Here is a 25,826-nt window from a genome sequence, read left to right as displayed (position 1 = left end):
AGAGGTCGACGCGGTACGAGAGCGTGCTGAAGAGAAAAAACGGCCGACCGTAGCAGAGCGAGCAAATTGAAGTCGGTAACATTTCAGCTCCTCCGCGTTTTCAAAGACAGGCAGAAGGAAAGAAAACAAGATCGGACCCGCTCAAACCTCAAATTTTCTCCACGTTGAAACGGCTTCCAAAACGCCCCCCAAAAAAACGAGCGACAAAGCCCAAGGTAGTTTTCCGCACTCTTCGCGAGGCTTAAACATCTGACAGACGCCATTGTTGACAAAACAAGTGCCAACAAACAAAATATTTCGAGTACGCGCTCATACGGCTCACGCAGTCACGACTCATAACAGAAAACCGCTCGCTCCGCTAAAAATAGCCACCGTACCGAAGTTCGGACGGTTGCCCCGTGGCGGCGCGGCGGGCGGCACTGACGTCATCGCAGGCGTCATTCGTGACGTCACGGTCGTATTTGAGCCGTCGCCATGACGACGGCCCGTCTCCAGGGGGGACCCGGCGGGCGGGCAGTGCTTCTGGCGGCCCGGGTTCCGAGCCCGAGCGCTTCAGTTCCTCGCCGCTTTCCAGCACTGCCCATGCAGGTGAGCTTCTCCGCACGACCCCCCGCATCCCAAGGCATGCGTTCCCCCGCCTGGCTGCTTTCCCCCTCGCTCCCCTTCTTCCAGGCGCGTAGTTCTTCCCCATTCTCCCGGCTTGCTGCCCGAGAACAGAAAAAAAGTCCTCCCGTCCCGGCGGAACCACCCCTGCGGCAGATCAATCAATCAAAACAGGAAGGAGAAGTGATAGCAAACTTCGAGGAGAAAAAGTCACGAAACATAAAACACAAAAAAAGGAACAAGAAAAACGCCCGGTGTTTTTGTCACGCGCTAGACTCTCCGTCTCGCGACGTAGTAGCCGCAAAGGAGTTTCTCGCGGGAGGGGACGCGTCTTCTACTTTTTCCCCCGGATTCCCTTCGATAGTGTAGAGTTCCTCGCTAGGCCTAAACCGCCCACCAGTTCGGGGTCAGTACCGCCTCGGAACCTCCGCTAAATCGGATAGAAGAGTTTGTAGTCAATCGTTCCCAGCCCCGAAGCCACTCCCGAGTGAAGCGATGAGCTCGAAACGCTCTTCCGGCTGAGCTCCTTGACATTGTTGACCACCAACCACCACGCGTCGCGAGTTTAGCTGCAGTCGCCCCGTGTCGATAGGTTTGGCCGAGTTAGCCGAAGAACAGGCTCGATGAGAGTTTTGTCCATCGAAGGTTCGAACCCAACTGGTTCGTTCGAAGCGCTACGCGCGCCGTGAACTCCCGGTGGTTCGGCGAAGCCCTCCGCGACCGGCTCAAAGGTCAGGGGTTGGCGGAAGAGCGCGTACACACGGACCAGGGAAGGGAGAACCTTTGGCCTTTCACGCCCGCGCTTTCTCCCTACGTTAAAACTTTTTTTTTTTTTTTTTTCTTGCGGTTCGCGTCGAAGAATTCCGTCCGCTTTATGTTTTCTTTTTTTCGACACCAGCACTTCCTGTTTCTCGCGAGCTCAGAAATTAATTACGACGACAATATAGGCGCTCCATTACTTATACGTGATCCAGCTAACCTTTAAATAAAAGAGAAAACCGAAGATTAATATCGCGCCAGAAGTTCCGAGCGAGTGGCGGGAGGGTGGAGCGAGCGGATCCTGGTTCGGTCCCGGTCGGGCTTTCCTGAAAGGTAGGCTCCACCTGTTACACGCGCGCACTGTGGGGAAGGCCACCCAAGAACGCCGTAGGGGCAAATGCCTGGAAAATGCCGATGGAAGTTAGTGCCGCGTACCGGCGATGGCTTGCACTAAAGCCCTTTTTGTTTTTAACTGGAGCAGTTACAACGGATAGAACGTTCGGAACGCTGCGCTATCCCCCAAAACGCTCCTTTTGTAAGGATTTGGTGGGGTGTTCTCCGTCAATCCATTTCGAACGGCCAGCCATTTTTCTTTTGGTCTCGAATATCTGGTTTTCGCGGGTTTGTGGTCTCGTGTGTCCATGGAGAGCAGAATACTAGCAAAAGGGTGGACGACATAACTTTCATTATCAGTTTCTTCGAGTCTATACTATATTTTATTACTAAATTCGGCGGGGGTGTAATGCCCCGATCGCTCACTCTTTGCGTGGGAGGCCCGAGTTCATTTGCGGACGCTGAGCAAACAGGCGGACTCATTCGCTCTCACGTCGTCAGCGGAGTGCATAAGCATCCATCAGCGCTTCGAAAGCAGACAGCCAAAGAGTGTTTCCCGGCCTAGCTCCCAACTTTCCCTAGCCGCTTTTTCCCCGAAATCCTTCGTAGTCGTCTCGTAGTTGCTAACTTTTCGTTGCTTTGGCCAAAAAAAAAAAAAAAAAAAAGAAAGAGAGTGAGAGAAAGTGTTTTACTAAAACTGCGAGTTTTGCTGAATACGCATTTTATTTCTTTGCTTGAGAAGGTTTTAGTGGCAATGTCATTCTTTCTGCTAGCGTATCGCCAGCTACGTAGACACGCATGTGAAATTTGTCGTAGTGCTTGAGATAGTTTTTTTTGTAGATTTATTTTGTATCTTTTTTTTAATTTATAAAATGATTAATCTAGAAATCTAAAGGGGTTTCGCTTGCGTAAAAAAAAAATAAATAATGGAGTTAAAGATTACGTCCTCGGTGTCGTCTGCTCTGAGGCCACGGCGATGAGACGCCCCGGAAAGCTGACGCCCGTAAACGGAGACGTCAGAAATGAGAACTCGCAAATAGTGACGTCATCAAAGCGCCCCCTCTTGAAAGAAAAAAAGAAAAAGAAGAAATTATCGATCTTTTGAAAAGCGTGTTTATAAAATAAGGAAAAGAAAAACGAGGAATTACTTTTCTTTCTTTATTTCGGGAAGGAGGCAGAATGTAACCATGACCTTTACGTCACCGCCTCCGCGAACACAACCCGATATGTGAAACCCAAAAGGTCACGTGACCTTTACGAGTGTCAACCCACTAAAGGAACGGGGCGCCGCGTTCGTTTTACTTCTCTCGGGCGACTTTTTTTTTTTTATTATTTTCTTCTGGGCCGTTTGTTTAAGGAGAGCAGGTCGGGTTGCGTGTCTGACCACCTTAGAAGTCAAGGCCTGCAAATTACGTCATCGTCGGTGGAGCCAAGCGGCAAACAGGCTCAAACTCGGTGACGAGGGTCGCCGTAAAGAACTGCGGCAGGAGCACCCGTCCCGGCGTCGCAGCGTCGTGATATATAGCGTCGCGTTCGCCGCGAAACGCTGCACAACACGAACCACTACAGTCGGGGACACTAGCGATGACGTTTTCTTGGGGGGGAGGTGCAGGCCTCGTTTTCCAGGTGGCATGGGTCTGACGGTTCGCGCTCCGCAGTTCTCGGCCACTCGCCCACGGCATAGCCAATAAAAATAGTCGGGTCGGCTCCTGCCTGGACGGCCGGACGAGTTAGCGACGAGCGCTCGAGAGCAGCGCTTGGCAAAACATCGGGCGTTCCGGTGCTGCCTTTTTTGTCTTCCGTTCGTCTTGCCTGAGCCTGTTCCAATACCCGTGTTCGTGTCATTTACAGTTTTTGTTCTTTTTTGTTGTTTATTGACTGTGTCCTCGTGGTCGTCGAATCGCGAAAACGCAGAGGACGGGGATTGTATCAGAACGTTATTGCCAGTCTTTAAAATGGGAGCAGACGCTCCTGAGTTGTTTGTTGACCACAGCATTCCAGGAGAAGGTTGGTGCTCGTTATTTAACACGCCAAGTTCTTTTATTTATTTATTTATTTTTAGTTTAAGCTCGAAGCATTAAGCTTTCACCTGAAGATGGCGTCCCGAAGTAGAAACGTACAAAAATATAACGTAGACATATTATAAAATAAAATGAATCTTTCTAGATTCATTATATTATCCGGTAAAATATTTATTGCCAATTCCTCTCTCGACGTAAATTGCAATAAAATTATGTGAAGCACAATCCAGATTCTTTTTTTTTTTAATTCTTACGTTGCTATTTTAAACTGAAATGTGTTTGTTCACGCCATAACTTCGAAGATAGATGAGTTGGATCGAAGCATCGCGTAAACAGGACAAATAGGAAAGTGAGACCTAAACAAACGGTCATTTCCAAGAAACAATAAATTTGCTTATCTGTCATCGGCAATGGGGCTCGAAGATGCTGGAGATGGACACGGCGTCGGTGCCGGTGAGAGAGAAGTGGGCGCTTCCCCTGTCCGGTGCATGCATGTCCCATCAACATCCCCCCCCCTCCCCCCCCCCCCCCCCCCCCCCCCCTTCCCCACTCGACGGCCGTGTCCTGGACTCCGAATCCCGCATGCCTCTGTGTCACCAGTCAAGGCCGCCTAGATGACGCAAGGCCCGCGCATCGCTGTTCCCCACGCTCGCCCTGGACGCGGAAGCGTGAGAGACAAGGCCCCCCCTAACACGTCATCACCAGTGGATTCAGGCGTAGCTTGCGTCGCCGTCAGCGCGTCTCGAAACGAGCGCGACGCTATGTGTGCGGTGTCGCCAAGACGCGTGTCGAGCTTCCGGATGCTGCTTAGTGCGGATCGGTCGGGGATCCACGAACGATGACGTCATGAGCAGGCCTTGTCTTCCAGGTGGGCCGAGGCAGCGTCCTCGACGTTTTGGTTGAACGCGCGACTTCGTCTTCACCAGAAGCCTGGCAAATCAGCGGTCCCTTTATAGCGATGGGAAACGGTTCTACTTACGTTCGAGAGTCAGTCAGTATGAAGCAGGTGACAGCTCTTCAATGTACGAGTGCACACCGACGGTGCGTTGTCACGTGCCTCGTTGCGATGGCCTGAGTGGCTTGTTGGGGCCGTAGCCTTTACCGTCTGCCAAGTTAGGCTGAAACGCGGTACAGAAAAAAAGAGAAAAGAAAGCGGTTAACGAACTAATCGCGCCCATAGAAGGAGCGACAAATTTAGAACTATTATTATTTTACTTTCTCACTTTAAATAGAGCTGAATGGCCGACGCGGTTTTAGAAAACACTCTGTTTCAAAGTCCTACATTGAGTGTCCTTCCTCCGCGCGTGAGAGCATCGAAATGCACAAAGTGCACGCTCGTCACAGCGTCCTCCTCTCACTTCTGTCAAGTAAAGCCAACGTACACCGATACGCAGTTTGAGAGACAACACTCTTAGCTGGCCGTTTATTGCGACTGTGGTCCCCTCTGTCCCCGCTATCTTTAGATTTGCCTATTCGCCTCGAGACCCAGATCGAATTTGGTTGAAACGTGCTCTCGTTTCTCCAAGGCTATCCACGAGGCACGTGGTGATTCCCTCTGTCCACAATCCGGATGCGGACAAAGCATCCGTACTAACGGCACAGAACACGGGCAAGGGTACAGAGTAAGCGAGCTCTTAGCCATAGCCGATCCTCTATATTCACAAGGCCTGGCAGTTGGACGCGAGGATCTGGTAACACAGAGCAGCGAAGAGCCATCTCTCGGGGAACCTGGACTCCAGCGCACAGCTTTTGCAGCGGCGAGGACCCGAAACACATTTGTTCGTTCAGGAGAAGTGTGTTTCGGCGTCTCGCCGCAGCGGGGCGCCAGTCACGTGGCTCTCCTCTCGTCCGTTGTCTGCCGCTCCACCTTTTCCATTTCGGCGGCCGCTTCTCGTGGCGATCTGCCGGCTTTATCAGTATATGGTGTAAAACAGTGCGTAGTTCTGCTTTTCTTCACATCAGCGGTGCCGATCAAATCTCGAGGCGAATAGTCCGTTGCATACCTAGTATACAACGCTGCCAAATACCGGCGCGAGCGCGTGGCTTTATCTATGGCTTCGTTTGTACAAGAACACGTGCAAATGACCAGCGAGATCGAAACGCTGTCAGAGCCAGCGGCTCTGACAGCGTTTTACACTATCAACGCTTTGCGCACGCGCCAGATTACAGTCGCCATTGCTGACCTTCTCTAGTCTTGTTCACATGCCAAGCCACTGAAGCGGGCGTTGACGACGAGCCTCCAAAATCGAATCTAAAATGGTGATAACCTGTCGTGCTGTGGTAACGATGGAGCGAAATAATTGATCAAAATAGGAGGAAACATAAACTGAAGATTGGTCATGGCGGCGATTATGCGGAACTGCTGCAAGACATCTATAGCCGGTGACAGCTCAAGAACGAAGCGGAAGCTCCTTCCACACTTTCCCCTTTAGCGGAGCGAACGGTGAAGAGGAGGCCGCCTCCTTCCCAGCGTTCGCTCCACTAAAGTGGAAAGAGGTGGGAGGAGCTTACACTTCGCTTTTGACCTGTCACTGACGTATACTCCATCTCAGGAGTTGTGTGCAGCAAAGGCATAGACGCGGGCACATGACTTTCCCATTTGCCTTCCCTTCGCAAGTGATCATGAAAGGAAGGAAATCTGTATGCGACGCGCTCGCGCCTGTGCGTTCGCCTCTGCTGCACGTAACTTATGAAATAAAGTATAAGTATATGGGACAGAGTATGGACGTTTCCACCGTATCCCACAATCACAGTCCACACTTTCTAAATCACCGTCCAACCAGCGCTCGCTCGAAAATTGCGGTCAGCCAGAAAGTTCGTTTGCATAACCCACAAACGCAGCTATGAAAGCGCCCTCGTACGCTTTTACGGAGAGGCGTACACTACTTAGCAGACTGGAACCTAAAGTTCTAACCGCCGTTTCGCCACAAGTGCGAGCGAAGCCGATGTTGCAAGTGAGGCCGTGTTGCCGACGCTTTTATTGTACGAACACTCATATAGTGTGCACCATCGGAGCCCTTGTCTGCTTCGCTCGCACCTAATGTGAAACATAGTGTGCGGAGACAAACTGAGGGAGAGGAGGAGATGAGAGGGAAGGGCCGAGCTCTGATTGGACGGATAGTGTCCCAGTTCTAACCCGTTCTAACACAGAACGCCGGCGTCCGGCGCGAGGGGACACAATGGTTAGAGAGGGAGCTAGCCCTTGCGTCACTGGTCCTTCCAATCAGAGCTCGCCGCTCTGGCGTACCCCTCTCTGTCTGCTTGCATCCGCCGTATTTCGGACCACAAATAAGCATGGCAGGCTGTCCACGCTACGTATGGTTTGCGATGGTATACGTGATGATACGTACCCGCTTCCCATCGGTATACGATCGCTGATCTGACAGGCTTCCGGTCAAAAAGGACACGTATATAGAACGACCCTTGCGTCATCTAGGAAGTGCTGTCGCAGCACGACTCGCACTCCACCTTCCGTCGTCCGATCAGTGGGCCGGCATTTTGGTCCTTGGGCAGCCCAAAATGGCGTCGGCGCTTAATGGCGGCGCAGGCCAGGGTCCGGATGCCATGAACTACCGGCGTCCATGTTCTGCTTGGGATGCTTCGGCTGTGGAACTCAGCAGCAGCGCTGCGCAGACCCGACGCCTCAAAGCGTCGTACCATGGTACGCTGTACACGCTGCAAGAGGGCTCCCTCCTTTCTTTCCGGGTTTCTTCTCTTTCTTTTTTGTTTGTACTCGATTTTATTTGATTTGTTTATTTGCATCAGTTACCAAGTACATGATAGCGGAGGCGCGTGAAAGAAAACCTGTCACGAGGACAGCTTGACGAAGCCACAGGCCCCCTCATTGACATTTGTGCAGCACAAGCAAAAAGACAAAATCTACATGCTGTTCAATTTACAGCGTTGAAAAGAAAACTTAGCAATAGTATTAGCAAGAAAATATAAAAAAAAAACTCCGGCTAACGGTTCAATTTCCAGCATTTACAGAGACAATACAGACAGATTGACATCAGAACCTCGCGATTCGAAAATGTAAAACGCTTAAAATAGATTAGACAAAAGTAATGTCTCGTTTAGATGTACCCGGTTAGTATGGATGCCCCGCTATATGAGTACCGTTTCTGGGGACAAATTGGGAAAAGACGTGCATTTTTGTCTCCTTATCATCGACAACCCAGCTTATAAACGTTTATTTTATTTTTTTTTTGGGGGGGGGGGGGGGGGGGGGGCGGGGGGACACAGAGGTGTTCATATTAACGAGACATCACTGTAAACATAGCGCCCCTCACGCATTACAAATCTCTTCAATCTTACATGTTTTTTTTTAAATGCAACAAAAGTTTTTTTTGGAGTTGAAATTGCCCCTTAGTGCTTGCAGTACGATCGATGTGAGTATTTACGTCAGCACTCGACTGCTGAGCTCGTGCTGACGGCGAGTTTCCACAATTATTTTGCAAGGTGCACTCAGCAGCATCAAGGTTGCCCGTCTTTGCAGCCTATTAATGTAAGCTCGTTCTGAGTATGTGCTCTAACATAACCTCCTATGTACTGGCACAGCCTGGCAGATCGCCACGAGAAGCGGCCGCCAAAATGGAAAAGGTGGAGCGGAAAACAACGGATGAGAGGAGAGCCACGTGACTGGCGCCCCGCTGCGGCGAGACGCCGAAACACACTTCTTCCAAGCGAACAAGTGTGTTTTGGGTCCTCGCCGCTGCAAAAGCTGTGCGCTGACGTCCAGGTCCCCCAAGAAATGGCTATTTGATGCTCTGTGCTACCAGACCCTCGCGCTCCAAATCTGCGACCGGGCACTTTATGGCTTCGTGGTCGAACTACCAGGCTTTGTGAGCATAGAGGAGGCTATGGCTCTAAACATCACCCTAAAATATGGCGTCTATAGTGAATATTTCCTGTACTTGCGTTGCCCGTTTGGTTTCCGCTTTTTCGTCATACCGGTGCGAGTGGAAAGTTGCCAATATCGATCGCACATTTAAGATGCGTCCGTTCTCTTGCCGGTTGTATCCACTTCCTGGACAGCGGGCCTAGCGAGGCGTCCAGCCGTGGAGAGAGAAATCGCCAAAGCTCTCATGGAACGCTCGATTGGCCCAGATGTGAACGCGTCACGGACAACTTCGGTATACGAGCCAGGATTGGCTATAGATGTCACGATGACGTGTCCAAAGAGAGCTAGGAAAGCGCCCATTTGGTTGGATTGGATAATATTTTCAATATGCCTGCCACTGAGGCCCTGTATCTATACTCCGCGTTGATCAAACTGATACGATTAGTACAGTACACTCTAAAAAAGTCTGTGCGTCTACTTTCACGCACAACACTCGGAGAGCCAATCACCGCAACTTACGGAGGCAACTCAGCGAATGACAATGCCGAAACATATGTTTAGACCAAAAAGCACAGTCTGAGTTGTTACATTAAGCAATGCAAAACGTCACTTTTGCATTGCTTTATGTCACAACTAAGACCGCGTTTTTTAGTCTAAACATATGTTTCGGCATCGTCATTCGCTGAGCTGCATCCGTAAGCTGCGGTGATTGGCTCTCCAAGTGTTGTGTGGGAAAGCAGACTCACGGGCGTTTTTTAGAGTGTATACTGGACTTACACTTAATTCCCGTGTATTTGGTAAGGCGATGTGAATGTGACGTTCATGAGTCCACGCACCGTGAGGGTCAAAGACCGGCCGCTGCTTTGTACAGCGAGCACGTGATTCCTTTTTTACTGAATAAAAGGTTAAAATCGCGAACAAAACGGAGGCAAGGAAGATACACGATAGGGCAGGTGCTTTACTCTCAACTGGTTAATAGCAGCATGGTCACCTATATATACAGATATTATTGCCCAATCCGCATCACACTCAGTCGCACACGCAAAGACAGCCATACAAAGACGGCATTTCCCTTTGAGGTAGGTAGACAGACGGGGCACTGACACAATCGCCTTTTTTTCATTTTTTTTTTACGTAGAACGACTTTATAATTTCATTTTCTGTTTTATCTTTTGCTTTTCTTAAAATCTTTGTGGAATTCAGGTCAGGTTTGCACACACATCGCCTACAATGGTCAGCAAGATGCCCCCCTCCCCCCCCCCCCCCCCCTTCGCGTTATTGCACGCGCACATATTATGCTCACGTGCCCTATCATTAAATGAGAACACGTGAAGGCAATTGCGTCAGCGCTCTATCTATCTGCTTCAAAGAAAAATGGCTTTTTTGTATGACTGTCTTTGGGTGTGCAATTGGGTGTGATGCGGATTGGGCAATAATATATGTATATATAGGTGGCGATGCTGCTATTAAAAACCAGTTGAGAGTAAAGCACTTGTCCTGTCGTGTATCTTCCTTGTCCCCGTTTTGTTCGCTCGTTTAACCAATTCATTCAGTGAGGACCAACTGGCCCCAAACCCAAGTTTTAATATATCTCTACCGCCCGCTTACATGATATTTAGGGTACCTCGAGGGTGCACCCAAATGATAATGAGTCATTGCAACCCTGACCGCCCATTTTTGTCCCTTGCTTCAGGGTATAATACCATGTATATCCTTAATGGGATTGTCCAGTCAAATTTCGTATTCGAGAAAACATTTAGACCTCGTTGTCAATGACTGTAGGATCATCTTCCGCGACAAATCTGCATTTTGTGTGCTTCCCTGGACAAGTAATTGTATTTTAAAACAAACGTGCATAAACGGGTTTTTTTCGCTTCTACCTTCGGAGCAGCGGAGGCTCAGACGTAACCTAACGCAAAGATAACGCCGAACTGAAACGCCTTTCGAATTTTGTCCTCCGCATGAGCGCTACGACGTGGTTCACCCTATAGTTGCTGCCCAAGAACATTATTATTATTTATTTTTGTGACTAGAAAGGGCATTTTTTGTGCGGTTGTCACCATGGAGTTAATATAATGTGCGCTAGAGGTTCAACTGGCGCTAGGGTGCTGCGGCAAATTGAAGCAGACAGCAGACAGTCCAAAATTGACTTCCGGTAATGCATTTCTATGGGAAAAAGCGAGTACATTTTCTCTCTGCGCTTTATTATAAGAGCTCGTATCACAAAAAATTCGTACGTGCTAAGTAGATTGGAAGATTTTTCAGTCACGCAGATGAAATAATTGGTCAGTTATGGCGTTTTTATTTCAAATTCGTGGCATGAAAAACGGTACTAAAACCGCTTCGTACATGTATTTATGTGCACTGTCGGACACTGTTAGCGCGAACACGGCGTCGACGCTTTTCAGCATGAGAGATTTATGTGCCAAACGAACGAAGGACATGTGGAAAACCAAAAGAGACGGCAAGAACTCCGCAGTAACACTGGATAAGTAACTCCTTGTGCATGCAGGCGATCAAAATAAAAACAAATAAGTACTGCTTTACTCTTTCCGTTCATGAATACGTGCGAAGATGCTTGTTCTGCGTTCAAAACATCACTCGCACGCTCGAAATATTTCAAAATAGGCAGAGGCCAGAGTGCAGGTGCCCGATGAAAGCTGCCCAACATAGGAAATAATAAAAAGACACACCTTCCATCTCCCATGTATTTGATTCTTTACGTTTCGTATGTTTTGTTTTCAAAACATCCGAAACATCCGGAGTCATTTTCATATAGTGACAGGACGGGCATATTAGCAATATACTATAAGCGCGACCGTAATGCTCGCAAACCTTGAACACACTCTCCAATCATTTCAATCGTTTTTTTTTTTTGCTTAGAATTGTTGTTTGTTTTTACATACCTGCCATAGAACAGAGGTTTGGGTCTGAAATACAGCGAAGTTTAACATCGTTTAGTGGTAAAAAAATGCTGTGACTAACGCAATTACACTTTTACAAGGTTAATAAAGGTACACACTATTCATTATACTACCCAGATAACAAAAGTGTTCCATGTTATTTTCTAGCGAAGAGACAAAATGCACGCGCGTTTTCCCATAGGAATGCACAGGAGCACCGCAAAAGTAGACTGGTTGCTGTCTGCTTCAGTTTGCCTCCCGGAAGTCGCATAGACACTAGCGCCAGTTGAACCTCTAGCGTACATTATAATAACTCTATGGCTGTCACGCTCCAGACTTGTCCGCGAGATTTACAGTGGCGAGTAAAATGAAACGCGGCGGTGCGTCGGGAGAACTGTGTTCCAACGGAGGCATGAGGCATAGGATCTGAGAATTGCAAGCCGGGTGTGACGTCACATCCGGCATGGCAGGGCAACCATTGACACTTGCGAAGTTTGGTATGGTGTTTTTCGTATAATTATCCGTCACTGATAACACTAAATTGGGGTGCCGCTTAAGAGAATTAAAATGGCCTATGCTAAACATTAGACTGCGCCAGGTAACCATCACAAAATCTTTAAGAAACACGCACAAAAAAAATGTGTTTTTAACAGTCTGGTTGGGACACGCGTGTCAAAAAATAAATTCGACGCGAAAAAATTTTTTTTAAGGCAATATTGACGGCGCGAGACGCGACCTTTCTACTTGCTTTTACTCTCGGCATTTCGGGCGCGTAGAAGTGAATCGGCTTGGCCATCACGTTGAGCTGGAAAGAGTGTATGATCATTGCCCAACGTCATAGACTTTGCGCGGAGAATTTAACATAAATCTCGCGCCGTCAATACTGCTCTAAAAATTTTTTTTCGCGTAAAATTCATTTTTTGACACGCGTGTCACAACCATATTTTAAACTCTTTTTTTCTTTAGTGCTTCTTTAAGCATTTCCGGTTTTAACCGGACAATCCCTTTAACCAGCTCGCCTGCCTACTTGCTTTAACTTCAAAGATACTGACCATAGAATCGGACCATAGAATGGACCAATCACTGGGATTCTCGGAGTGAAAACGGCGAGGCCCCTAGGACGGCCAGCGCAGGTTACGTTCCTTGTGACTCGGTCCTTTGTGCCATCCGCTGGCTCCGCTCCGCAGGCACCTGGCATACTCCTTTTCACATTAAGTTGGACTAGCCCCAGAAGTGTATCCTCACGGCGCGCGTTTCCCACCAGCGGCCAAACCTCGCATGCAGAGTAAAGGATCGTGGAGGCCTTCACCGTGTGTTTAGCCGCGGATAAGACGACGATGGGTGCTAGTTGACTTGACCGCGTCGCATTGTCAGCCGTCGATTTTTCTGCGTGGCCTCCGAGGCAAGTCCGAGGACCAGCGTGGGATGGACAAGGGTTCCGCGTCGGCCTTTGGCTCGCGTTCGGACGGACTGCTGAACGCGCCTTCGCTCTCAGAAAAGAAAGGTATATTATTACACAACTTGTCCCATGTAAAACTTCCCAAAACTTCAGGTTGACCTACAACGCGTAGAAGTCGAACCGATGGACCCAACGTTCACGAGCGGCTCGATAGAGGAGCGGAACAACTCATTAAAATAGCTAATGTACGTGTTACTGACTACTAAAAAAAATAACTAGGTTTTTTTTTTTACCATACTGCAAAGCCTCAGTGTTTTTTTTTTTTTTTGTTTTTTTCTTGTAGTTTTTGATACGCACTTTAGCTGCTTGATAAGTTATGTCACACCGCTGTCAAGCCTCTCGTAAAAGTTGGGGCCGTCTGTTCGAGGCCAGTGCGCTGTACACCCACCGGCAATATGAAGGTCAACACTTTACTTGGTTTCTCGTTAAGCTATATTAACTGTCAGCGTCTCAAATGGTACCTGGTTGGGGGTTTAAACTTTGCGTTCTAGCCCTCTTCTGGAACAGAGCTTGTTCCAATACTTGCAGAAGCTTCAAAAACATGAAGAGCGCTGTTCACCTTCATATTGCTCACGGGTGTACGTCGAACTGATGTTTTGGGGCGCATTACGCGAAACAAAAAGATGCAAAACGACACTTTTTTTTTTTTCGGTATTTCCCTGCTTGGGGGGTGTGCGCCACAACGCAGGCCTTCACTACGTCGCGCATTAATACGGCTTTCCACCTCGCTGGTCTCAGGCGAGAGCCCTTGTCGCTTGGTGACGCCGGTTGGACAGCTTTGAAAAAAATTACCCCCATGTTGAAAACAGGAAAGGCACTTCCGAGAGTGCCTCGGTTGGCAAGAGTGTTCATTGGTGGCGCCACCGACTCAGACCTCGTTGCTTTCCGCTCCAGAGCCGCCTTAGCAACTAACGCTAAGAGGACCGCCCTTCTAAGCGGTGTGGCATATCGTACGAAAAAACTAAATAAATGAATAAAAGTCTGACCGCTCGATTAAGGTGCTTGTGACGTCACCCCCCGTCTTTGCTTCGAAGGCGACAGCGTTCGAGGGAGTTGCCTCCGAATTTAGACGAAGGCGATATAAAGGCGCTGCGTCTCTGTTGTCTCTAGCTCCCGGTGCCTGCAATCTTACGAGGCGCCATTAAATATAGCGATCTCTAACGAGCTCTTAACGACGAGACCGACTTCCGTAGTGCGGCATCTTGCTCAGCGCTCATTGAGCCTACGGAAAGACGTCATCGATACGCTGGAAATAGCGGTTCGGTTCGACTCGTTTGCACGTGACACCACAACAGACGAGCAGTGATTCATCCAAGGACGTGAGCCACTGGGGAACGACGAATGGCCAAAGGTTGCTGCGACCGTGGATGTGCATCACACTGAGGAGGTTCTGGGGCTCGACAAAAACAGACAGTTAGCCGCTAGGCTGCTTTGGGATAACTTGACCGAGATCGAGTGGGTGGCTTTAGCCGTTTGCCAAGTATTGGCGGCGAGATGTCTTGGTGGTGTCCTCCTATGGTTCCCCCTTTTGACGTCATTGCCTTGCGAACAACAAGTTCGGTGGTGTTTGTAGGGAGCATGTTGGAAGCTTGGAATCACTGCGCTCTGAAACCTACACTGCCAACAGCGTCAAAATCGAAGTTCTTATGTCACTCTTATTTCCGTCGATGAGAAATCCTTTGCTGACGTCACAGTCAGCATCCGGCCAATCGTGGCAGGACAATTACTGCGACACTTTCGATCGCTCACTTCGCCAATGCTGAGGGCAAGGTCGCCTGCTTCTTTTGCTGGGGTTGTGGTGACGTCAGAACGCCGAGCTGTGATTGGCTCTGATTGGAGGAAAGTAGGTAGACCTAAAGGGCCTTGGCGTCTACCTACCATCCTTCATTCAGAGCCAATCAGTCAATCAGAGCCTTCGAGTCAGTGGAGCGGACTGCTATCTATTAATCACGCGTGCCAGTGTTGGCGATGTACGCGACCATAAGCGTCGCTGTGATCGGCCTTCCACGATTGGCCCTCACTATGACGTCTTGAGTAGGGTTATTTCTGCTCTCAGCGACGGAAATAAGACAAACGTCGGTCCCTCAACCGTGACGGTGTTGATCTAGGAACGCGTGAGGCTTCCACCGCCCTTTTTAACCACCATCGAACTTCTCGCTTGCTACTAATAATCATGTTCGTGACGTCAGAGATTGGAATCATAAGAGGGCGCCACCAAAACATCTCGTCGATGCGAAATCAACACAAACCACGTCAGAACAAGAACGTATGGAACGCACTTCGGATTGGTGTTGAATTCAGCTGCGCATTTAAGGACGAACGTTCTTAAATCTATCGGAGGGAAGATCGGCGCAGAGGAGACCGGCGCAGATCTGATTCAAGGGGTAAAACACTGGGTCCCGACAATTCTATTTTAATTCTCGAGCGTGACTAGGCAAGGTAAAATGTCGAAGCAGACTATAGAAAGAACAGAAGTTAGCTCAGTGCACTTGCCTAAGTTTGGTATAGGAATGAACAACCAGAACGGTGCAAACCGGAGGACAGTATTCTTTTGCAGCTCTGTGAAGGGGTGCAGTTCATGGGAAATGAAACGCGAACTGCGCATTTAACATAGCATCCGCCCTTCGAAAACTGAGCGGCGTTCACTGCCCATTTCTAGTAAAAACAGATGTGGGACGCCGTGTATTCTCGATTAGTACCCGTTTTCCGACGCCACCGACGCGCGGGGCTCTGTCCTCAAACACACCATTTCTGCAAAGGTAACGTAACGCTGGTAATAAACATTCATTACGCTTTCAACCGGTCACAAAGACGAGCCTCCTAGCCACCTAGCCTAATATTTCATCATCCCTTCTCTTTTTTTTTTTTTTTTTAATTTGTATCGATGCACGGCGCAAAGGCGTCGGCGGAGTATATATCTGCTATTGTTTTCCAAACGATCGACTGAAACTACCTACTTTCTGCTTGCCGCCATCTTTCCCTCTTGGGCTGGAAGGCATTCTCAGCGAGCGCTGTCGGTCTCTTCGGAGGAACACCAGCCGATGCATGATCCGCCTTTCTTGCCCGAGTGATAATTGCTCGAAAGGTGTAAAGACCCATCCACCGGAGGACCGCGTCCGACTACGCAACGTCCGTTACTCACTTGGTACGCCGCGTTTCTGCGCTTTCCTGTTTCCGCGGAGGGCTTTGGGTTGTCCGCGAATCGAGCAGAGCGCCGAGTGTCGTGACTTTACGAGGAGCTATAGGTCGCGAATGTTCCAGACTCTTGACGACGCCATTAATGCTCCACCCTGGACGCTTGGAGCAAACCTTCACAGGGAATTCGGCGGTCGTGATTGGCTGGTGCCGCGCTGAACCAATTCGTGCCGGCCAATCACGGTTGTCGAATTCCTCGTCGACCATTTTGCCGAGTGTTCAGATTCTAGAGTCCCTGATGGGCCGTCGTGGTTGTATTCGGAGCCTCGCGTTCATCCGCGCTGAAGCTTGAGCGGTCGACCGATGCTACCTTCTGGTTTTCCTCAGGGACCAGGCGGGCAGTGAGCAGCACTCGCCGGAGACAGTGCCTCTGCAGAGCTTCGCTTCCAGCGCCTCCCACCATGTCCCAGGTGACCGGCTTGCACGTCTACGACGCGTCCTGCCTTTGGCCTTGAAGCACCAGTGTGTGGGACGCGGTTTAGGTATACGTATGCAGTGTGTGAAAAATGAAATCGTTGCATTATCATTACTATTACACGGATGGGATCGGTCTAAGTCGTTTTGGAGCACCGCTTGGAGCAGCCAAAAGTCCATTTTGGAGCCTGAGCGCGCACTTCCCCCCATTTCCATTCATAAAACTGCAAATTTAAGATTCATAGCTAGACCTGTTTAACAAGGAAGCGTCTGCTTTGCCTTTTCAATTATGTGTAACTTTCTGTTATAATCGATTGCACGGCAGGATCGATTCCCTAAAACATTTTCTTGAACCGCCTGAGACTGAGTGGAGTATGGAGAAGAACCAAAAGTGGAAAGGACAGAAACAGAAAGACAGAAGGCGTAGTCTCAACAGTCTCAGGTGGTTCAAGAAAATGGTAAATCTACACCAGCTCGCCTGCACCATCACAGCCTTAACGTTAAATTATAGCTGTTTAATTGCACGCAGAAGCACCAGACATGGTGGCAAGAAGATGACTGACGAAGGAGACCACGAACTGCGGTGAATGGCTATTTTAGGTACAGAATCCCAGTGAAATGATGTTAGTCTACAATAATTTTGAGTACCTAAATTTGTTTCCTTCAAGTGTGATACGTTATATTAAAACTGCAATTTTTATTTCAGAAAAAAAAAAACGCGTGTGATTTGATTATAAACCGTCAATTGCATTATATATATAGAACTTCATAACGAAAATTGGCTTGTGAACGATTTATACTTCTTATAAACGACCCCACTGAACTCGTTAAAGCTCTTCTCAAGCTTGCATCCACTACTTCTACTTTAGTTATAATTTAGTTATAATTTACTCGCACCTATATAAAAGGGACATCTAAACAAAAAAAAAAGTTGGCATAAAAAGTAAACTAAGAGGAGTCCATATAAATATTTTCGCGATACAGATGTATCCTTGCTAAATCTAGAATTGCAAAAAGATACCGCCAGTATATCGCAGTTAGTCTATCACATATAGAAGCCGAAGTTTTATTAACAATTGTCACCGTCACGTCTCGCGTTGGAGGAATGTTTTCCCCTTAGCACGTGGGTGCGCTACGGCAAAGCAAGACACGCAAGATCGTGATGCCTACTTTATGGTTGTCGCTTCCCTGCTGTACACCAGTGGGCGGCGAGGAGCGCACTCAACGAAACTACCTATAATCCTCCAGAACCGAACACGAACATGAGAAGTATATTGCGGCACTTCCGAGCGCTCTCAAAGTTTCATGGGAAATCATATAAAATAATACGTTATTTGACATGATAATCTAAAGTTCGGACAACTCGCACAATCCTATCATAAGAATCCGGCCAAGTTGCGAGTGACTAAGTTGAAATTAGTTTTCGCGCAATGTTGGCGCGAATTCCTCTGATTTTGGTAAAATGGAGCAAGACGGTGGGCAGGCACTTTGGCGCAGTTTGGCACAAATGCTGCAGCGATCCATTACTGTATTAGTGTTGCTATCGGCCGTGCCCAGTTGGATATTCAAGAAAAGAATTCTCCCGAAGATTAGTTATAATTTCCACGATGTTTTAGGATAGGGCAGCGTCTTAAATTGACCCTCGTCAAGAAAATACTCTCTCCAGAAGAACACATCATTTCGCTCTACATATGGGCTTTGCTATTTCACCAACTAAATTCACGTGTTTTGACACCCATACTCGGTCTTTTTTTATATATATAAAAAAAAGCCCAAATACATTAGCCGGGAGCTATCTCCTCCTACGAGTAGCGACATTCTTTGAAGCGCCGACGGCGTGACGGTGCAGGCTTAAGGAAGCGAATGACGGCGCACAGCAGAGGTTTGAAATGAATGCCGCCATTTTGTTTCTAACTGCTGTTCCGGACGGAGATGTAAAGCAGGATAAGGAGATTCAGATAACAATAAAAGAACGCACGCACACACCCAGGACAGGACGGGTGCGCGAGCGGCAGTTGACGTGAACGGTGCCATGTGTGGCGTTCATTACTGTCCCTGAACTCACATTCTGCGCGGATGACACTCGGAGATCGAAAGATCAAGGAGGCGGAATGTCAGAGCATACCACGGGTAACAGGGTAAGCAGCCACCTACGCAACACGGAATTTGACCAAGCAATGGCAAGTGGCTGGCGATGGTCTTTTGGCCAGTGGCCAACGAGTGGCCGTTCATTGGTCAATGCTTGGCCGATGGCTGATGGCCAGTGGCCATTGGCCAATGGCCAGAGAAAGGTCAGTCATCGGCCAGTCTCTATCATCGACCAATCTCTGGCCACTCTCTGGCCACTGGCCAGAGGACCATGGCCAGCCATTAATTGGCCAATGATTGGCCAACTCTGCGCTATAAATAGCGGACGCTAAAAATGTTCCAGGGGACGAGAAAAAAAATTATCCCGGGTGTTCATGCTACCCCCAAAACTATGACGTTCCCTCGACAGCCTTAAAAAAATTACGAGAGACAAAAAAAAAAAAAAAAAGAAAGCGATCCCGGGTGTTCATGCTACGCCCAAAACTATGACGTTCCCACGACAGCCTTGGGAAGTATGCGCTAAATTACTTGAGAAAACTTTTCCCAAAATTTACGCCCACGTTTTCGGGTGAGGAGATCTAAAGCGTCCAAAAAAAATCGCCTTTCGAGTAGTCGGGGGTCTTTATCGGAAACTCTGACGCTCGAGTCTTGACAATAACCATGACTGCTTAAAAAAAGAAAGAAAAAAGCTTTTGCTTGAGAAGCACGTTAAACTGTTTTTGCAACAACAGCAAAACGAACGGAACCTATAGCTGGAAAACACTCAACAGGCCGAAATATTTCCCTTCGAGATTTTTGCGTGGCTCTTGAGGCTTCCGTGTTTACATATTATTGGCGGTTGGAGATGCGGACACCGAAGCAGAGGGAAGGAAACTGCGTTGGTTGTGCCCGCGTCATCAAAGAAAGAAAGCAACGAACGGAGCGCAGGTAAAACTGTGATTTATAAGGGCCTAACAAATTTTGTGCCTCAAATTTATTCTCATACTGTGTAGGGTGAACAGTTGTAATAAGTGACTCCGTCGGTACAGACGCTTTACACACGCGCCAGAATACAGCCGCCATTGCTGACCTTCTCTCTTTTTACCGAGATACCGAGCCACTGAAATTGGTGTGAAAGAGCTTCCACAAAGGCCAATGCTGAACAGAAAGGCAGGATAAAATCTAGGATGGCAGTGACCTAGCCTGCTATGGTAATAATGAAGTGAAGTAAACGTAATAAGTGGAAACAAAAACTGAAGGTCAGTTATGGCGGCGCCCATGCACAACTGCTGCAAAGCGTCTATACTCTCCTATCGGCGTGTTGCCTAGGTCACTCTGAAAGTAACCTAGCTACGCAACCGCGTAAACCAGACAGTGTGCGCTTAACAACGTTCACGGGACGCCATATAGGAAAACTGCACATAGTTTTTCCCACGTTTTTTTTTCCATTGCTTCCCCGAAGAAGGCTAACCTTCTGGAAGCTCGCTTACGCCAGCACGCAGTCGCAGGTTCTAAATGTAGCGGACAAAAAGCAGGGCGAACCATTTTGAAGCCAATCTTCGCCTGCTGAAACCCGAGCATTGTGCGTTGAGCCTATGGCTGAGCTGGTACATGGCCGTCTTATTTGTCGAGAGTGGCGTATTAGTCGTTGAAATCGCGTTCTCACAATGTCTTTACTTCTGCCAGCAACGCCTTTGGAGGCACCGGCGGTGCCCGCACCGAATACCAGCAGTGGCAAGATGCAGCAGCAGCAGCCGCAGCCTAGCTCCAGGTAAGCGTCATTGCAAACTGTTTTTTTTTTCATTGGGACCAATACGCGACGCTATCAACTGTTGTTATATCTTAAAAAAAACAAAAAAAAAACACGCCCTTTACTTTAACCAAGTTTTAAGACTCGGGAGACGTCAGCCTTCGGGTTATGGTTGGTGAGGGACAGGATGATATTCTGGTCCTCTTGCTCACCTGATTGAATAGGTCAAGAAAATTACAGCGCGCCGACAGCGTGTGTGACGTTGCATCAATCCCATACTCGTGTGCCAGTCATGGTCCGTGCTCTATTGGTACACGGGTACGGATGTCGTGGTTTATTCCTAAAACTACAGATGCAGTCCTTAAAAAGGCGCACGTGCGAAATCCCACATGCAGATCGCTGCTGCGCCATCGCTGTTACCTCTGAAGCCTTATCCCAATATTAGAGCTCTTCTTTTACAGGCAAAAGTCTACGTCCAGTATCGACATGCAAGTTCACGCATTAACCACTGTAAAAAAAAGCACTTGTATTGTGTGTGGTCGCGGGTTTGTGACACACTGAACCGTCGGAGTGGACACTTTTTGCTGTGTTCCGGTCCCTACCCATGACATCACGACTAGGATTATCAGTTGCGTACGACAAGTTCGATGGGGTATATAAAAAGCTCAGTGACCATCACCGTCAAAGTTGGCAGTCTGACGTTACCCTTATTCCCGTCGATGAAAGCAAAATTAACCCCACCAAAGGCGTCATTGTTGGCGTCTGAACAATCGTGGAAGACAGCGATGCTTTTGGTGGCGCACCTCGCAACTAGTGTGCTGCAACATGATATCTGCTACATAATGAGTAGAAAGCTCCGCTTTCAGCGCGAGCTTTCTCTCTTCGATAAGACATCAGCGCACGCGCTTCCAATGCGCGTGCAGCAAAAGGCCAGGAACGCGTGCTGGAGACATAGCATGTCCTGCAAATCTTACGTTGCAATTCGCGACTGATGCCCATTAAATGAACACACATACTGGCTCTGTCCAAGAGCCACGTGCTCTCCCACTTACCCCACTCCTCTGAACTTCCCTGCCCACCTCCCCTACTCCTGGGTAAACTGGGCCGCTCCTCCCCCTGACCTACAAAACGAGCTCTGGCCTCTCCTACTTCTTCATGTGCGGGAGATCCTAGACCCTCCGCAACGAAGAACCCTAACCCAAGTTGTAGTAGACGATTCCTCCTCCAGTACGGACGATTAAGACGGCTCGGACCTGAGCTTTTGAATAAAGTTTTCCTCCCCCTCCTTGAACTAAACAAACGGCACGTATTGTTCTACATCGAACATGCTCAGTAGGGGTCTCGCGCTAAATTATTATTATGCAACGAGATTGTTTGTGGTGAAAAAACGAAGCTGTTTAATGAGGGCCTGAAAGGGAGGGCTTGGAGTCGCGGATAGACTACAGCGGGTTATTCACAGACGGTAATTCACTGTGGACCCGTTGAACGCACTACCTGCCTTACCCGACCGTGATCCCTGACGAACGTATCCTCGGTTTGCAGCGAGTCCGCCTCTAAACGGCAGCCCGATGCCCAGCCGGTGCCCGAGCCGGCGGTGAGCAGCGGTGCGGTGCCCAAGCGTGTTCCGGCTGGACAGCGAAGTCGGGCGCGTCGCTCGTGCACGGGTCGCATCCAGCGCCAGGCGTCCGTGTGCCTCCCCTGGGACGAGGAACCTCAGTGCAGCCACTGGACCACGTGCCCCCAGCCGCGCCGGCTCTCCATTCCCGCGCGGCTGGTGCCCCGAGACCTGTCCGGTGAAGGCTGGTGCGAAGTGCCTAGCCCACTTAGGGAGTCTGCCAGCACAGAGGCTCCAGGAATCCTGGAGCAGGGCCTGGATCGGATGGCCCGTCTTCTCAAGTCGCGGTCCCTGGAAGAAGAGGGCACACCGGCGGTCCTCTACAACGATATTGGCAGCAAGGAAAACGTGCACCACGAAGAAGACTCCCTTTCTTCCCCCGGGCTCTCTCCAGAAAGCGACGACGATGACAACAGCGAGGACCCAGAGACGGTCCGGATGCAGTACCGTCAGCTCTGGGAGCTTAGGGCTACCTTCGAGGAAGAAGAGACGACCGACTGCGTCGAAGACCTGTCCTCCGGGTCTCACGGCGTGGCCTCCCGCCTCTGCAATGACGAGGAAGAGGACGACAGACCTCCCTGTGGGTTCAGTACGTCTCAGGAGTCTGAGGCAACCGACGACCCGGCTCGCGCGCTCAACCTTTCCAGCGACGCCCGCAGGCAAAACTACAAGGTCCTCCTTGCCCGGAGACTGCACCGCAAGACGGAGAGCTCGGCTGACAACAGCTTTGACAGCATGGAGACGGACTGCTCGTCGACGGACGCCAGCCGCACCGAGGGTGGCATGACCACGTCCTCGTTCGACTCGACCACGGACAACACTGATGGCGACGGTCAGATGGGGCATCAGTCGCGGTTACAGCAGATGAAGGCCGACAGCGGTTACCGCTCCATGGAGAGCACCAACGGGAACAAGCTGTCCAGGAAGAACGTGCTGGCCGGCCAGGAAGGCGGCTCATCCAGGCGGAGCAGCGCCCTCCGGAAGCGGCGTCAACTCGAGGGCGCCCAAGGGCAGGCGTCTTCGGACGACGGCGCCTCCGCGTCCGCGGCGGCTGGTGCCCCCACCGACGAGCCCTCGTCGGAGCAGCCGGAGTCGAGCTATTACGACGTGCACGGAAAGATGTCCGTGTTCCACCGCTTCTTCCGCTCGAGTCGCCGCAGCAGCCGGTCATCCAGCTCCAAGCGGATCCTGCTGAGGGACTACAGCATCGACTATCGGTCGGATCAGCTCTTCAGGAAATTCTCCAGTCAGGATCCAGTCGAAGACACCGCTCAGGACACTTCCTTGGCAGCCAGTCCTCGGTTAAGCTCTACTCGGCTGCTGTCTCCGCAACTGAGCATCGAAGAGGAAGAAGGTTCCGACGCTTCAGCCATGGATGACGACTGGAAGGCGCCCTGTTGCGAAGCACCCGTCGCAGCGTTGCCAACCGACTAAGTGCGGCAAAATGACACACGCGTTTTTTCGAACTTGCTCTTTCTAACGCCCTGTTTGTTCGTTGGTTCGTTTATGGCGTGTGTATTGTTTCCATGAAGTGTGACTCGTGGTCGCGGTGGAAAATGACATTTCGTACAGCGGCCGTTCTGAGAATGCCGGGCAATACGGTGGCTCGGTGTCATTTAGTGCTTTGATCTCTCTTGGACGACTTTCCGAATGGGCCGGTTCAGAGCTTTTGGTTTCGAACAAGCCGTATGTCGTGCTTAGCAGCAAACCTGGAAGGGAAATCTGAGGGTGCGTGTCACTTGAAGGTATCCTCATGACCTCAGTCCGCGTACTTCTGAATGCTACTACTCCTGTTTGCTTGGGGCTTCCTTAAAAATTAGGGGGAAAGGGTGTTTGCAGTTTTCATGAGATTAGCTTATCAAAACAAAGAAGTGCCACAAGGTAAAATGTGTCGTATTAGTGTGTTTATTATAAGCGAAACCAGTCTGCCTGTTATATCGCATCTTATGTCACCACTGTAAAGTAGCAATTTCACCTCTTCAGTACGACGACTAGAGGTGTATTCACTGGACGCCATATTTGGGTGCACTGTTCAACGCGCATGCTCAGAACAGGTTAACATTTACAGGCTGCTAAGATAGGCAGTCTTGATGGTGTGGAGTACGTGTCGCAAAACAACTGTAGAGGCTCGCCGTGAGCACAAGCTCAGCTGCTGCGGACTCGGCCATTCGCGGCGAGAAGTTTGAGGATCGCCGCCAGGTGGAATTTTTTCACAACCCAGAGTGAGGATACTTCCATTTCCTCTGCTGCTATAAACAGGTGCAACGCGAATCTTTTTTGCACTATGAAAATTAAAACATCACTGCGTGAGCAGCACGTCCGCTACCCATAGTGAGGAAAACAGCAGCGCCCATCGCGAGCTTCTCACCGCGAATGGCCCCAGTGAATACTCCCTTTACATCTGAAAGTGTAACGTGCATCACGTTACGCTTTCAGACCATACCAACCATACCATACCACTCCATACCATACCACACCATACCATACCATACCATACCATACCATACCGTACCATACCATACCGTACTGTACCATACTATACCACACCATACCATGCGTTACCGTAGCGTATCGTACAATATACCATACCATACCGCACGTGGAGTTGCCAAGTCACCTGTTTGTTTCACCGCACTCACTTTCTCCTCGTTGACGACCTTGTTGTTTCCCTGAGGAAAAAAAAAACAAAAAACGCTCGCCGCCGGCCTGCGCCTACAACCAAACAGAATGGTGAATCATATTATAAAGTGGATGAGCACGGCGGAAACACCTACCAAATACTCACACCGATAAACCTCACTCCGCAGTCCGAATTAGGCTGGAATGGGCACCAGCCATCTGGACCGGCCCATGAGGAAAGCCGCCCATTTCGTTGTCTTTCTGGAGCGAACCAGGAGCGCCCGATGCTCGCCTGTTTAGCTTAGCGTGCCAGGTTAGGCTCGCGCTGGCACGCGATCTAAAATAGCCACAGAGGAGCTCTCGGAACGTTCCAGAAAGTCCGAGAGAAGGAAGACGACCATTGTTTGACGGGGACGTTTCTCGGGGCCTTTTTGTACAATGAACGTGTTACACTGTGCGTCTCCTACTGTCTCGTGTCGTTCCTCCGTCAATGACGGCTCGTGGTGATGGCAGCGGCCGCCAAGAAGCTCGCAGCACTCGCAAGGTAGGCTTCTCCTGCTCAGTCTACAATTGTTCGACGTGATTCACTCAAAACTTTAAGGAACGCACTGCGTGGCTTATCTTGTTTGGGGGTTTGTCTTTCGGCCTTCTTATCCCCTAGTGAAAAAAGTCATTTGTATGAGAAATTTCTTGTGTCCAATGAAGACATATGAATCATACATGATATATAAGAACATATAAGAACCATATAAGAACTATATCAGAACTATATAATATATATAAGAAACCCATAAGAAACTTCTTACAAGTTTCTTATATGGTGCTTGAATGTTCTGATATATATCTTATATAGTTCTTATATGGTTCTTATATGTTCTTATATATCATGTATGATTCATATGTCTTCATTGGACACAAGAAATTTCTCATACAAATGAGAATTTTCAATAGGGTCGGCTAAGGCGGCAATCACCCATCCACCCGATGCTGGAGGAAATAGACGGCTTGACGAGCGGCCTTGATCAGAGCCCTATGTTTGGCCCATGAGTAGAGCCTGTCGCACGCTAAAACAAGCGGACTTTACGATAGCACAAAAGGGAGGATTTTGCTTTTGGCCACTCTACTTACGTGCGCGAATAGTCGTTGTTTTATAAACAGAATTTCTCGTACTCTGACATTTTGTTATGCCTGCAATTAGTCTCTACATTCAAGCCTTGGCCATCCTTTATTGCTCTCCTGAAACATAAC

General features: G+C 49.2%; 1 protein-coding gene across 1 annotated transcript; it reads left to right on the top strand.

The window, feature by feature from the left end:
* The first annotated feature begins 493 nt into the window (after window positions 1-493).
* Window positions 494-25,045, top strand: LOC8031507 (dentin sialophosphoprotein-like). The gene is made up of 4 exons (XM_002405921.5): window positions 494-588; window positions 16,441-16,523; window positions 20,281-20,365; window positions 21,887-25,045. Exons 3-4 carry the CDS (start codon window positions 20,334-20,336, stop codon window positions 23,391-23,393), a joined length of 1,539 nt encoding a protein of 512 aa, XP_002405965.4. The 5' UTR covers window positions 494-588; window positions 16,441-16,523; window positions 20,281-20,333; the 3' UTR covers window positions 23,394-25,045.
* Window positions 25,046-25,826: the final 781 nt, after the last annotated feature.

This window comes from Ixodes scapularis, unplaced genomic scaffold (genome assembly GCF_016920785.2).
Source record: "Ixodes scapularis isolate PalLabHiFi unplaced genomic scaffold, ASM1692078v2 PGA_scaffold12__126_contigs__length_90152505, whole genome shotgun sequence".
NCBI classification, from domain to species: domain Eukaryota; kingdom Metazoa; phylum Arthropoda; class Arachnida; order Ixodida; family Ixodidae; genus Ixodes; species Ixodes scapularis.
Note: the sequence above shows the minus strand (reverse complement) of the source record. Positions and strands in the feature narration are given on the sequence as shown.

What these genes read in the sequence shown, in the direction of transcription:
- LOC8031507 (XM_002405921.5), top strand. Translation starts at nt 20,334, where the DNA reads ATGCAGCAGCAGCAGCCGCAGCCTAGCTCCAG. An exon ending in CAGCCGCAGCCTAGCTCCAG is followed by an intron (nt 20,366 to 21,886) that starts GTAAGCGTCATT and finishes CTCGGTTTGCAG; the next exon opens with CGAGTCCGCCTCTAAACGGC.